Here is a 14215-nt window from a genome sequence, read left to right on the forward strand (position 1 = left end):
AAATTGACTCAATTTCCTTTATTTCCTTTAAATCTCACGTTACCAGCATAAACAGTTTTCCTCATATGAGGAAGAAAGGCGGAAACAACTCAAATGAGTCAACAGCATATCCCCCGCTGAGAGACGACGGCAAGAAGCCTGCAACCATCTCCAAGGGATGTTCGGTGATCCAAGCCAATCAGAGACCACCTGGAGGTTCCATTACAGTGCACCATGGGATATTCGCTCCACCCCGGGATGAGAAAGCGTTTATGGGTATGTGAACATGTGTGATTGAGGGAAAGTGTGAGATGGGCACTGTGTATGCTTCTAACAGTGTAAGTGAGTAAAACGGGGACATTGGCCAATATGTGGGTGATTTAAATTTTTGACTCCAAAAATGCACTCAATAGTGTCAAATTATTCGAGTAAACTGTAGAAAAGCATCGCTCATAACTCTAACCAACTCTAAAATCTTACGTTCTGCAAATAAATAGCAAATTTCTGCAAATAAATAGTGGTACCACCAATTATATATATGGTATAACACTTCTAATAAAACATTTCATCAAATTAGAGGTATTTTGATATAAGAAAATAAGTCCTTAAACATAGTGTACAGTGTAAAATAGTGGCACAGATTGCTATTTTGTTCATGTCCCAGGGCCTTTAAAGAAACAGTTCCACATTTTGGGAAATTCACTTATTCATTTGCTTGCTGAGAATTGGGTGTAACATTAAAATTTGTTTTTCAGTGTATAACACAGTATCTAGTGAACTTTAGAGGTGCTGGTAGGTGGATTTTCCAGTTTTAATGCTAAGCTAACTAGATGCTGGCTGAAGTTTCATATTTAACATAATAATGTGAGAGTGATCATGATTTTCTCATCTAACTCTCAGCAAACAGTTTTTCCCATAATGTCAAACTACAGCTTTAAGACATGCTTGTAAAGGTGAATGCATGAACATTCAGGTAAAAATAACTAAACATCATCCATTAATTTTGTTTTAAGTAGCACCTCAGTCAAGCAAGTTGAGGCTGGAAATGAGATAGGACTTGAATCTGTGTCAATGTGTCCATCATACACATGTTGGGGACACTGGAGTTGCAGATTTATTGCAACAAGCTGAACAATGGCTTACTAAAAGTCAATAATTACCCAGTCTTTTGTTGTTCATTGTAAGAAATAAAACTCATTTCTACTGTCTCTGTGAGTCAGCTGCTAGCTGAAGAGTGGGTGGTCCCAGCGGTCTATCACAGATCATACACAGGTCAGGTTTCAGCAGCAGCAGATTGGAGGTTGAATTCCCGCAACTACTTGAGCACGCACATCAATGTCCACATCATCGGAATATTTCAGCTTCTTTCCATTCTCAACACACCCAGACCAAAAAAAAAAAAAAAAAAAAAAAAAAGGAGCAGGAGTCAGGAGAACAACCCTGTAGGTCTCTGGGAATTGTAGGAGTTTTTCTACCACCACTTCTCGAAGATGATTCTGTCTTTTGGGAGGCCGAGCTCCATGAGGGTTTTTGAAACTGCTTCAATCATTGGCGGTGGCCCGCACAGGTAACACAAAGTCCTCTGTGGGTCTACATGAGCCCTCAACTGTTCCTCCGTGATTCTTCCGTCTGGGGAGACACAAAGGGAAGTCAATCGATTAATCAAGCCTCCTTGTGGCATCCGAGTCGCCGGTGTGGAGCTTTGATAGTGCCTGTTCTACACGGTGACACAGATTAATCAACAAAGACGAGATGCAGTAGAATGTGACATTCACTCAATCATTTCAGCTTAACAAAGAAAGGTGGATGTGTGTATGAGTGCGTGTGCATTACTTACGCTTGATAAATGGCTGGAGGTGTGAGTCTACATCTGTGCTTTGTTGCGTGACATGGAAATCACAGGACAGCTTGTCAGGGAACTCCTGGCACGCCTCCATGATGGACCTCTGGGGACACAGAAGGTAGGAGGTAATACATTTGTAATAGTTTCTTCGTATATACTGACACACACCTTCATGTGAACACTCACAAATCAGCAAATAAGCCCCCCCAGGTGTCCTAAAATCCATCACAACTATCTCCAAAAGCATAATACATGAACACACCTTGAAGAGCAGCTCCTGGGTGTTCTTAGCGCTGTAACAGAGATGGGTGGAGCCTATGTTGTAGTCCCGCCCACCCGAGGCGTGGTTGACATGCAGCAGATCTGTCATGTGCAACAAAATAGAGTACAGGGGGTTGATCCCTACACCGCCAGCCACCAGCAGCAAATCCACAGAGGAGTCAGTGGGCGACGGGTCGAAGAAGAAGTCCCCGCCGACACGCATGGCCACGTGGGAGCCCAGTGTACACTGAGAGGAGGGAAATGGAGAGGAGAGCATTCAAAATTAAACTGAATTAAGCCAGGTAACTTTGACATTTTGACTCCTGTAAATCAGCAGCTGGAACACACCTTTTTCTGAGATATGAGGAATAAATTTAAAGAAAATTACTCTACATCTTAGACTAGCCTCAGGAAATAGCAAAAAAGACACTTTTAGATCAGGATGCATACACTCAAAATACCTATGTTACAGTATGGGTGAAAGCAATTTCACAAGTTGCACAGAGGATGTCTTTTGAAGTCAAAAAGAGCAGAAAATATGCCTTCATCTGCTTTTGTACACATATGAGAGCGTGTATGCATAATAATGCACGCACTCTTAATCGGCTATCACGGTCTCTACACCGTTCCTGCTCACAGGGAGGTAAACAATATCAAACAAAAGGATTATCAAACGATCCCAGAGCTGAGAGCTGCATGTCGCTGAACACTTAGGCACATCACACTACTTTCTGTTACTTATTTACACACAGCGGAGTAGCTCAGAGCTATTTATTAGGGCCTATCATCAAACATAGAAGCTGCAAACAAACACGCAGACTATAGAGAGGTTAAGGTGAGCTGGAAGGAAACATTCTTTATATTCATACAACTACTCATAGAAAAGAATACTGACAAAAAAAAAGACTTTTTGGAGCACATGCTTGATAGATAAAACAGAATGTTACACATTTTGCATTATTTACTCTATGTGGGCTTGCATAGTATAAAGAGTTCAGAATTTTTTAGATGAACTTTTATGGTTCGGTTTCAGAAGTACTACATGTTTCTAACTGTCAGTTCACTTGAACTAATACTTAATAGCAATTACACAGAGATGCAGACACATCAGGGACATAAAGGCAACAAAAACTAGAAGCAAATAATGAAAAAAAGGAATTATTTAAGTGGTTGCACTAAATGTTCAATCAGATAATAACTTCTTAACTTCTGCAGTGTCGGACAAAGAAAGAAGAAATAAAACTAAAAATCTGTGGTAAAAATCGCAAATTTTTGTGACTTAAATTCCTGAGTCATGTTTCCTTCATTAAACAGCTGATACCTTTTGTACAGAACTCCTCAGCTTTCACTTGTGTGTTTAAATCGGTAGTGCTACGACTTATACAGGTGGTGCAGTGATTCCTATCAGATAATTGTTTCCTTCCAAGTAGTTCTGATAGTTACTAACAAAGGACTTACAAGGTTTACTAAAAAAAAAAAATAAAAAAGGCAGCAGACTGTGGGGAGAGGGAGAGAGAAGGATGGAGGAAGCCACACCAAGTTGGTGCCTGGCAGCTGAAACCCACCAGCAGTCGATCAGCTGACTTGATGATATAGATGATGGCTCCGATTGTGAAAATATCATCTGACTTTTCACTTTCAGTGGTGTGACTATATAAAACCATCATTTCTCAACACTCTGATGCTCCACTTGTTGTGTTTTTCCATATCATAATTGCATCCTTAGAATGTCATCTACATCATTCAGCGAGGGACTGTCCCACTCACCGTGGTATGAATCCAATGTGCCGGGGGGTGTTTGCTGTATTTGACAGCCAGTTCAATGACTCCCTCCCTCTGCAGCAAACCCGGGCTGGAGCACATGGAGAAACCTCCCACCTTCTCTACACCAGGAATGAAGAAGTCCACCCTGCACACAAAGCATGATTGTCAGATTATTTTGGGCTAAAACCTGTGAAGTTTCCCCATTAGCCACGACAGTTCTTCTCTTTAACGTAACAATGAGGACTAGGAAAAAAAAGCTGACTATTCTGATCTTTAAACAATACTTAATTCAAGAGTAAAAACATGCTGAACTCCAGGTCAAAGTGTGATTGTGGGCAGAGAAGTGCCCCTTGACCTCAGTGAGGAGGGCAGCCTGTTCTAGAAAGCAAGCAGAACAAAACAAAACCAGATGGAAAGTTGCCTGCTAGTTAGTTTATTCAAAGTGTTGCGTCCCAAACTTATACCCAACATGGCGGCATCTGTCCATCAGCAGGCAGAGCAGAGTACCCCCAGAGGAAAACAGCAATGCTAAACAGTTGGGCTAATGTTCCACCAACACAATGACCCACTGTTACACCAGAGAGAGACACTGACTCCACAAGCCTCAGAGGCATCATAAATATGGATTTGCTGTGGAGACGCACACATATGTTCCACCCACCTCCTTCTTCTTCTTCTTCTTCTCCTCCTCCTCCTCTCCCACCTGGAGACCAACGACTAAACAGTCCTTTTTCTCAGAAACACTGAAACTCAAGGATTTCCATCTATTTACATTCATTATCAGGCACCGCAGGGCAGCTGGCTGCCAGTTTTATATCTCACCACCGCCCACCTACAGTATGGGCTCGTGTTAGTACTGTATGCTGCATGGTAGAGCAATTAACACTGGCAGCACTGACTGACAGACACAGACTCTGATGAAAGCAGAACTTTTTTCTAAGAAATACTTATCTTGCTATTATGGTTATCAGACAGTCACATGGAGTCAGCTGTAAAGCTAAAACATTTCCCAATGTTGTGCATCAGTCAAAAAAAAAAAGTAAAAAGAATACATGCAACCACTGTGCATTCAGCAGTCACCTACTCAAACTTATGAGGACACTTGAGCTCATTAAGTCCCCAAAAACTATTTAACAAAAAGCTCTAAATCATTCAGAAGCTTTGACTAAATCCTTCCTTTGTTTCATCTGATACATCCCTTGACAGCACACTGTCTTCAACTGCTTTAGATATAGATTAAGTAAGACTGTAACTCATGTTTACTGTCAAAAGTTTTTAAAGAAATGAAAACCTCCAGGCCTGTAGTGAGAGAAATCAAACAATGCCACCACCTTGTGGTAAGAAGAAGCACTACAGGCAAAAAGATATTAAAGCAAACTCAAGTGGAAAGAGAGACATATTTTGGCAAGTTCCACTTATTACTTACAAACAAAGCAAGTTCTATTTGTTTTTGCAAGCCAGAAAAACTACTACGAGAACTTTTATAGTTTGAGAAAAACTGAGCAGAGGCAGGTTTCTGGTGTCTAAGCATGACTTACTCACTCTGCTGTTACTACGGCTCAACATCAGTCCTGTAAACTGCATTCAAATATATATTCTTCAGTTGTTCACTAAAACCTTATTCTTTTACTATGGTATCCAATGCAGTGAGAGAACAGAGAAGACCGTGCCCAGTGTATTTTCAACGTATTCTGAAAGGCTGTGTATAGTCATTATATTACAGCAGTGCAATCTGACAATTATATGTCAAAACATGGTGGTGAACAATCAACAGCCAGGCTGAATCACTGGCTTAATTACATAACAGTCTTGTTGCCTTTTTCTGTCCTTACATGTTTGTAGATTTCACCAAACTGCATTTTCAGCACTTTTTTTGTGATGGTGAAGTTAGTTTAATAAAATCTCAGTACTTTGTGCAACACAATGTAACAGGTTTTGATTAATCCGATGGAAAAAAAGCAAACCTTTAATGAATGGGACAAGACTTAAAATGTGTCTACTCACCACTGTCCTGCTTTGAAGCTGAAGTCTGGATGGACGGCTATTCTCAAGCGTTTGACTGTTTCTGACTCGTTTATGATGCCACATACTTTGGCAGGATACAGAGCCTGTGTGGAGATTAGGAATAGATTAACTGTCTGGATCAGCATTTGATACTGCACAGGAAATGCTTACAGTCAAGACGAATATATCCAGAAACAAAATATTAACTTACATTTTGTCTGCTGTTGCTCGCTGTCCTCTCCAGATGGTCCATTTGTCTTCTGGAGGTCATATTTCTTCTAAAAAAGTAAAAAAGGAGATATCTTTTGTCACTTGCCTTGAACACCAAGAACAACTATTTGAGAAGAGAGACAGCAGCGTTATGTGACAAGAAATACTGAAAAAGGCGAGTGGACTTTGCCCTTATTGTCAGCAAGGTTGTACGAACTTAAAGGGCCAGTTCATCCGAATTAAAACTTACACCAAGTTGCATATAGCCATGCAGATAGTTTTGGTTTTATGTGGTGAAGTATTGAGATGTCACTTCTGGTGCTTCCCTAATACAGTGGAGGTGAAAGCAAGTCCGTTTGTGGTATTCAAAGAATAAAAATAATGATTATTAAAATACATTTGGGTGTTGAGTAAAGCCTGAACTCTATGTGTGGCTATGTGAGTAACAGTAAGGATAAGTGAGAGAACTTATTTTTAAGCTTTGAACTGATCCTTTAAGGTAAAACACGCTTAAAAAACTTGGAAAGTAGATGCAGCAGAACTAACAATTGTCAAAATATAGTTCCCTTGTTGCCCACCTCTCAGGAGTGAGCAGCCAGTAGAGAAAATACCCCACAAGAAAGAGAGACAGGTATATAATAAATGAAACCCACCTTTTGATCGAGCTGGCTCCCAGCAGGCGGGAGCGGAGCAGACTGGCGGACGGACACGTCAGGCTGAAGCTTCGGGCAGCGGATACAAGGATGCCGGGGACGCTCATCGTGACCTGTGTGTGGATATCATGGATGTATTAGTGATTTATCTGGTTTACGGTAGGTCGCTCGACACGAAATGACGTATTTTTGAGGGAAAAAAAGTGTTGCTCGTCACTTTCCTTTCAGAATTTTGTTATGTCGCAGACACCGTCATATTTTGTCGCGCAATGTGATTGGGCAGTGTGTCGTCATGGAGATTGTAGTTTTCACTGAACTTCCTTCTGGTTTGAAATTTACGGAAGAGGGTTAGAGCCACATCATATATCCATGGGCCAAATGTGAAATATGTATTTGAGTCCTGAGTTTAAAGTCAGAACTCAGACTTCTGACTTTAAACTCTGAACTCAAACACATTTTTCACGTGGCCCTAATCCTCTTCTGTAGTAACTTTAGATAATGTGTAACTTCCTTGCTCAATAAATCCTGGTCAGGATGATATATTGTAACGAAACAAGCCGGCTGGATGATAGCGTCTGGTTACTATGGAGACGACTGAAACCTTTCGTCGAAGCATAAACTGAAAACGTCGCGCGACTCTTTCATTTCTGTTGAGCGACACTCATCACAAATGTCGAGCGACCTAAAACGATGACTTCCTGTCATCTCCGCTGAGCGTCGCATATGTGAATATGAGCGATGACACTACTAGTTTCACTTTTTTTCTCTTTAGACTGATATATTCTGTAAATTTAAAGCTTGAGGTTCGACCAGTGAGCCTTTGTTGAGCTAAAACGTAACCGCTGTCAACGCAAACCAAACTCCGTTCACGGAATGATCGAGTACACCTTTGCCTTCCCGTCAGGTAAACCATATCTAACACGACATGAAAACAGCCATAATTTAACTTAAACTACTCGTATCCACCCACCATTGTGTTTTTTAATGGAAAATGATGAAAGGAATAATAAGTGGGTCGACTCTAACCCGTTACTGATCTAAAACCGACTAGATGTATTACTATTATTATCTAAAAGGAGTTTGGCGTGACCTCTTTCGTCATGCGGCTGATGTTTAGCTCACAAGCTAACACATTCCGGTTAGTTATTGGACAGACACAACACTTCAGAAAATAACAAGCTGCTGAACCATTATTCTTACCAATATATGGTGCCACTGTTTTTGTCAAATGCTGTTCATGTTTTTGCTCCAGTATCTTCGGTATAACCTTGATCGCGTTTAGATTACATGACAGTAGTGTTCCTCTACTGTAGCCGGCTTCTTCTTCTTCTGCAGCGTGAGGCGATTCATATCCAATTGATCGCAGTAGCGCCCTTCTCTGGTAGGTTGGCAAAATAGCTTCTAGGTCTACTACAATGCAGTATGGACCAGATTCACCTCACTCACTTTCCCACAAATGACTGTCCAAATATCCCTCAAATGCCCAAATCCTAAATGAATCCTCCAGACAAATGTGTACAAAGTTTTTGGGCTTGAGACATTTTTTGATTCCACGGTTAAAAAGACTGAGGTCACTGGATCATCCCAACCACATTTCAACTGGCATTTCAGTTCAATAACTAATCACAAATAAAATACTTATAATAATTGCTATATTGCTATTACTATACTACTATATTATAATATGATACTGCTCTTTTTCCTTTATTTTAAAATTAAGTGTGTCTGTTTCAGTGAAGCACTGAAGTACAAGAACCCTCTCAACTGGCATCTTTGTCCAGGTCCAACTGAGCCACGCTTTTGGAGCCACACTCTTGAAATGGTATGTAAAATGTTTTTTTCTATCCATCCATTATTTGAGATTGAAGGTGCAAAATAGAGAACTGCAACATCTTGAGGGGCTACATAGATGATTTTTATGATTGTTTCAATAACTTCACCTGTTAAACATTTATTCTGATATCTTCCAGGGTTAAATAGGATAATATGGTGGGTAAATCAGATTATTCTGCTAAGGACAATGTACAGCTGCTACAAATGCTATTAGAATCAGAATCAGATTTATTGCCAGTAGGTAATCAGATTACATACGAGGAATTTGACTTAGTGTTGTTTGGTGTGTAGCAGTCAAAAATTTACACAAAATATACACAAAATTAAGAGATCCTGAATAATATAAAAAAGAAGAATTTACAATAAAAGAAAATGTAAGATATAAAACATAAAAATATAAAAGACATATTAAATATTAATAAAAATAGAGGAATGGGATGAATGTACAGTATATGCAGTATGCATTATTTATAATAATCATAATACAAGTTGTGTTAATGTAACGTAACCTAATACACAGTTTATATGTTTCTTTGACACACACTCCCACATTAATAAAGAGGGGTCACAGTGACAAATTTACTCAGTGTTTTCACCAGTTAACCCCATTCCTGTGTTGACACAATATGCAGTACCAACAAATGTTAAAAAAAAAAGATATCAGGAAACAAATTTGGCCCCATCTACTGGTCAAATAACAGAAGATACTTGTTTTGTAATGAGGTGCGGCTTGAAGTAGAGCTTTCATGACAGCAGTCCTGCTGCTTCATCAGACTGCTAGATTGGTCAAATATTAGAGCTGTGGAGCTTATCAGGAGCTTGTAGTGAAGTTCTTAGTATATAACCTTCTGCAGGTTTTCTTTAGTTAAAACTAATTTAGGGCTACTTGGTTATTTCACTGAAAGAATGACATAAGTTCTCTGTCATAAATTTAATCATTGCATTAATATTGCAGTGAAAGGAAAAGTATGTAGGTTAATCTTTTCTAAAAATGTAGGTAAAAATTTTGTTATTGTAGTTGAATAAGCCAAAAGTTATGTGTAAATTAAGTGCCTTATTGAAGCCGTTGTTTTGTTATGATTGTATTGTGTGTTTTGTTTGTACTCCATGTAATGCAACCATGAAAAAATCTGAAAAGTTTGAACTTTACAGTTGCTGTCTGAGAGTTTAGGTGAGGAAGCTGAGGTTAATGCAATGACACATAAAGCCTGCAGTTACACACGATGGTGGAAATATTTAAATAAAAAAAACGGGTTTCAAATGTCCACAAAAATGATCATAACTGGGGGAGTCTTGGTGAATGTGTTCCTATACTCACCAGGAGGACATCACTCTTACAACAGTCTAGTTTAGGTGAATTAAAGTTGAAATTTGAATACAACTAGTTTAAAATTTGGCATGTAGAGGTGTGTGTCATGGTTGCACGTTTAGGTTTATGTGCGTCTCTGTCCGTCACTTCTGAGAATAATAATTAGGAGACACACAAAAAAAATAAACAAAGAAAATGTAATTGTTAGATTCCTTTCTGCATTCCACAGGGTTTCATCTCTAGTTTGTGGAGTGCTGATTGGAGGTGAAGCTCAGGCGAGTTTCAGCCTTAATTACCGACTCCAAAAATAAATAACTCTTAAAAAGCACAGAAGCAAACCGGCCAAACAATGCTATCCTCAAATCAAACACAAGCGCACAATGCAATACATAGAAACTTGTTTCATTTACAAGAACAGAGCTTGTCCTGCTCCACCCAAACGCCTGGAAGAGACATCTGTTTATTTGTTTTGCTTGCTTTCCTCTACTATTAGACAAATAAAAATCTCATTGGTGACTCAGAACGTACACTTTTCTTTACCTGAGAGGTAGTGAGTGTTTAAAGGGCCTGTAAGGTTTGTGTTGTCTGAGAAGGCCAGTAAACTAGATCTGTGTGTGTGTGTTTGTGTTTGTGTGTGTGTGTGTGTGGTTGCTATCCTTTGATACAGTAGCCGCTTACTTCCTTTGAGATGTTTTTGTTAGCTGACTCTACCTGTCCAACTGGCTGCCTTCCTGCCCTCTTTCCCATAGCTAGCACGCCTTGGTTCAACCTGTTGTTCAATACTGCACGAAGACAAAAAGACATCTTCAGGTTTATCATTTAACAATGACTTACTGGACTAATACACACACAGAACATGTGTAATGCAAACACATTACTGTCATCACATACAAAGTGTGGACAGGTGCTTGTATTTTGAACCAGGAGCATCTGTGTCAACATAAATATTTATGCACAGTTGAATGAGTTGTGAGTGGAGTGTGTCTTCCATTGTAAATGTGTCTCAAGGTATGACCTTGCATAGGCCAATCAATCAATCAATCAATCAATCAATCAATCAATCAATCAATCAATCAATCAATCAACATAATTAAAAATAGATCATGATCAGACTTTTTTTTTAAATTTTAAAACAATTATTGACATCAATTACAAGCTGATAATAATGGAATTCCAGTTACATACAATAAATAAAATTAGAGTTTACTTCATGTATTTTGGTATAAAATGAATCTTTAAGTAATTGAAATCCAGAAACGTATATTTTTACATTTGGCAGCCAAAAAATATATGATATTAACTGCAGCATTTCAGAGCAGGTCATTTGTATCTGAAAGCAATGTTTATAGTGTATGTACATCTCTGTATGCATGTTTTCTTTATCTGATCTGGTTTAGGTTAATGATCACCTTTCAGTGAGAATGCCTGCGGTCTGCAGAGAGGAAGACAGATTAGGAGATATGGGACAGAGATAAAAGATCCGTGAGATCACATGAGAATGGCGCATCTGGTCACAGAGAGTTGGAGAGGCAGAGCAAAACTGAGGAGTTATGTAATTAGTGAAAATCCTTTAATCATGATGCTGTTAAGACCAGAAGAAGCTGCATCAGGTTGAGATGTGAGTGAGTAGGGAATGAGGCAGTGTCAAAATGATAAGCCTTTTTAGTTCACTGACAATTTTGTTAAAGTTTAAATAATTTATTACACACAAATGGCAAATATTTGGTGGTTCCAGCTCCTAAAATGTGACGATTTGCTGTTTTTATTACAGCAAATGGAATATATTTGGGTTTTGTGGTGTTGGCTGGAGAAACCAGGCAATGTAGAGACATCATCTTGAGTTATAGGAGACTGTGATGAACATTTTTCAACATCTTTTTCAAAAAGTAAACAATTCATCTATTAATCAGAAAAATAATCAACAGATTCATTGATAATGAAAATAATCATTAGTTTCACCCCTACAATGTTCCTCTGTAGGGTCATCTGCATCATCTACATTTATGTAATCTCATATGTGAGAATGTGTGTGAGAGTCCATTCCATTCATATCTTATACCTGTGTGCGTGTGCAGGATGAAAGACAATCAGACATACTGTGTAGTGGAGTGAGGAAATGACTCTGCAGAGTTTCGACTAAGATGGGAGATGGGAGGAGAGGGAGTCCCCCAGGTATGCAGGCCACCGACTGCTGCCAGCAGGTGAGAGATAGAGAGAGAGAGAGAGAGAGAGAGAGAGACAGGTATGACACACTTTCCTGTTGCCACAATAACTTTCACTGTAACCATGGGGGGGCAAGATAGCAGGCATTCTCTGATTCCTCCCTCCTCTTTCTGTTTCTGTTTCTCAGCCCAGACTGAGTCGTCTCTGTTGGCACCGACCCACACAGAAACCATGTGGCCTGGGATTCCAAAGGCACACAGAGAGAAACAGCTTTACTAAGCATAACATCTAGGAATGACGAGGATCCAATGCACTCCGAAACTTGGCCTCTGCACAAAAGATAGAAAAAAAGATCTTTTGTGATGGATTTTAATCACTAATGTGAATAATGTAGCCTATCTGAATTCAAAGAAGTGGAGTGGAGATGGAAACTTTTGCTGTAGTTCAGCAATTTCTTGCAAACAAGTAAGAATGAATTGTAGCTTAAGACTGTTCGTACTTTTAAACTGAGATTTTTCTTATTGATACATTGATACATTTTATTGTTCTATATCATGCTTTAATAATGAAGCTGTAGATAAATTTCACTGTGGACAATAAAGTTTAGTGTTGTATTGTGTTATGTCATTATATGATATGAATTATCTTGTAATGCAATCTACCACTAATTCACTAATTCATATATTTATTGATTCACTCACTTGTTCACTTACAAATTCAAACATACACAACTGGGTAACATTTTCTGATAAAGCACCCTTTATCGTATATATTGTATTTAATTGTGAATAAATAATTCTCTTTGTTTTATAGATCAGTTATAAGACATTAATAAGTATTTCTTCAGGAAAACCCCTCCAATGGACCACTTACTTTTTGGAAAAGATCCTTTACTTTAAAAGTAAAAGTAAAAAGTAAAAGTAGCAATACAGTGTGTTTGCATTGCAAATTTTTACTTAAGTAAAAATATGTAAGTGTAATCAGCAAATGTACTTTAAGTGTCAAAAGCCAAAGTGCTCATTGTGCAGAAAAATGGCCTATGAGTATCATATTATTAAATATTGTATTAGTAGATTTGATACTGATACCTCAATGTGAATGTTTCATTTTACTCTGTAGCTGGTCCAGATGGAGCTAATTGTAAGTACATCATATGCTGTTATATATAACAATTCATCATATTTCATGAGTTTCATCATGGAGTAAAAAGTACAATATTTACCTCCTAAAGATAGTGGAGTTGAAGTATTAAGTAGCATGAAATGAAACACTGAAAGTGCAAGTACCTCCAAGTAAAACTGTACTTAAGCACATATATACTATGTAAATATACTTTGTTACAAACTGTAGACTTGGTGTATTACTGCAATAACCATGTATGGAGGATTTATTAGTATTTGTATATGTAGAGTGAGAAACTTATACTGTAATGACTACTAACTTTCTAACTTGTTATTCATGGTTTACAACTACCATATTAAGTAGTTAAATATTTGTTACCAGTTGATAAAGTCAAATTACAGCTTGTTTGACAGTGGTGCCCTTAAGGGTGATGTAAACCCTGCTATACATTGTCTCATCATATTCTGTCAAACAATGGTGTGTCTGTATATTGGATATATGTAGCCTATACATTTGGTTGCAGATGTTGTACTGTAGCATGTGCTGAGCCACAGTTTATCTGGGCCATAGATAAGTGAATGTGCTCCAGTTATGTGTGTGTGCGTCATTCTGAAAGTCAGAGAATTGGGCAGAAAAAATGCAGGAAAACTTCATAGAAACTGACACCAGAGTTGGACTTGAATGTACCGTAGGAAGACAAGCAAAAGCATCCGGAAGGAGCACATGTGACAAGTACCCCAGCAGGTGAAACTGGCGCCAGGCCAAACTGCTTCCCCTCAATTAATGTGAACTTACAACAGCAACAATTGCACGTCTAGTGTGTTGATGTCATTTCAGGAGACTCCAGATTTCTTCCTGTCGCACGCCCTCCTCAAATAGTTAAAGCACAGGGACTCATTTCAGAGCATAACTGCATGCTACTTTTTTGGTCAGTTGCTATTATCACCATGAACACCACTGAATAAATATGTCACTCTTCCACTCCTCTCCTTTGCGTGACAGCGCACATGTCATTGTCGTCTGAAATAATGGGCGTCCAAAAATTGGAACATAATTTGGTTCCCTGGGATGGGT

At 38.7% G+C, this 14215-nt stretch overlaps 1 protein-coding gene and 1 long non-coding RNA gene across 5 annotated transcripts; one reads left to right on the plus strand and one right to left on the minus strand.

Annotated features, from left to right (window-relative positions):
- Positions 1-3: 3 nt before the first annotated feature.
- On the minus strand, positions 4-8053 carry oxnad1 (oxidoreductase NAD-binding domain containing 1). The gene is made up of 8 exons (XM_067611274.1): positions 7915-8053; positions 6715-6827; positions 6063-6129; positions 5852-5955; positions 3851-3992; positions 2085-2330; positions 1817-1925; positions 4-1608 (listed from the first exon to the last, which is right to left on the minus strand). Exons 2-8 carry the CDS (start codon positions 6819-6821, stop codon positions 1451-1453), a joined length of 933 nt encoding a protein of 310 aa, XP_067467375.1. The 5' UTR covers positions 6822-6827; positions 7915-8053; the 3' UTR covers positions 4-1450.
- On the plus strand, positions 6834-12641 carry LOC137197826 (uncharacterized). 4 transcript variants are annotated; one of them, XR_010931511.1, is made up of 6 exons: positions 6834-7618; positions 8050-8095; positions 8449-8536; positions 11254-11474; positions 11932-12057; positions 12207-12641. It is a non-coding gene; the product is annotated as an uncharacterized lncRNA (long non-coding RNA). The 4 variants fall into 4 exon arrangements; XR_010931513.1 differs by lacking the exon at positions 6834-7618 and having other exon boundaries at positions 7991-8095; positions 11254-11408; positions 11447-11474; XR_010931512.1 differs by lacking the exon at positions 8050-8095.
- Positions 12642-14215: the final 1574 nt, after the last annotated feature.

This window comes from Thunnus thynnus, chromosome 15 (genome assembly GCF_963924715.1).
Source record: "Thunnus thynnus chromosome 15, fThuThy2.1, whole genome shotgun sequence".
In the NCBI taxonomy this organism is placed as follows: Eukaryota; Metazoa; Chordata; class Actinopteri; order Scombriformes; family Scombridae; genus Thunnus; species Thunnus thynnus.

What these genes read in the sequence shown, in the direction of transcription:
- oxnad1 (XM_067611274.1), bottom strand. Translation starts at nt 6,821, where the DNA reads ATGAGCGTCCCCGGCATCCTTGTATCCGCTGCCCGAAGCTTCAGCCTG. An exon ending in CGAGCAACAGCAGACAAAAT is followed by an intron (nt 5,956 to 6,062) that starts GTAAGTTAATAT and finishes ATCTCCACACAG; the next exon opens with GCTCTGTATCCTGCCAAAGT. An exon ending in AGCTTCAAAGCAGGACAGTG is followed by an intron (nt 3,993 to 5,851) that starts GTGAGTAGACAC and finishes CTTTGTGTGCAG; the next exon opens with GGTGGACTTCTTCATTCCTG.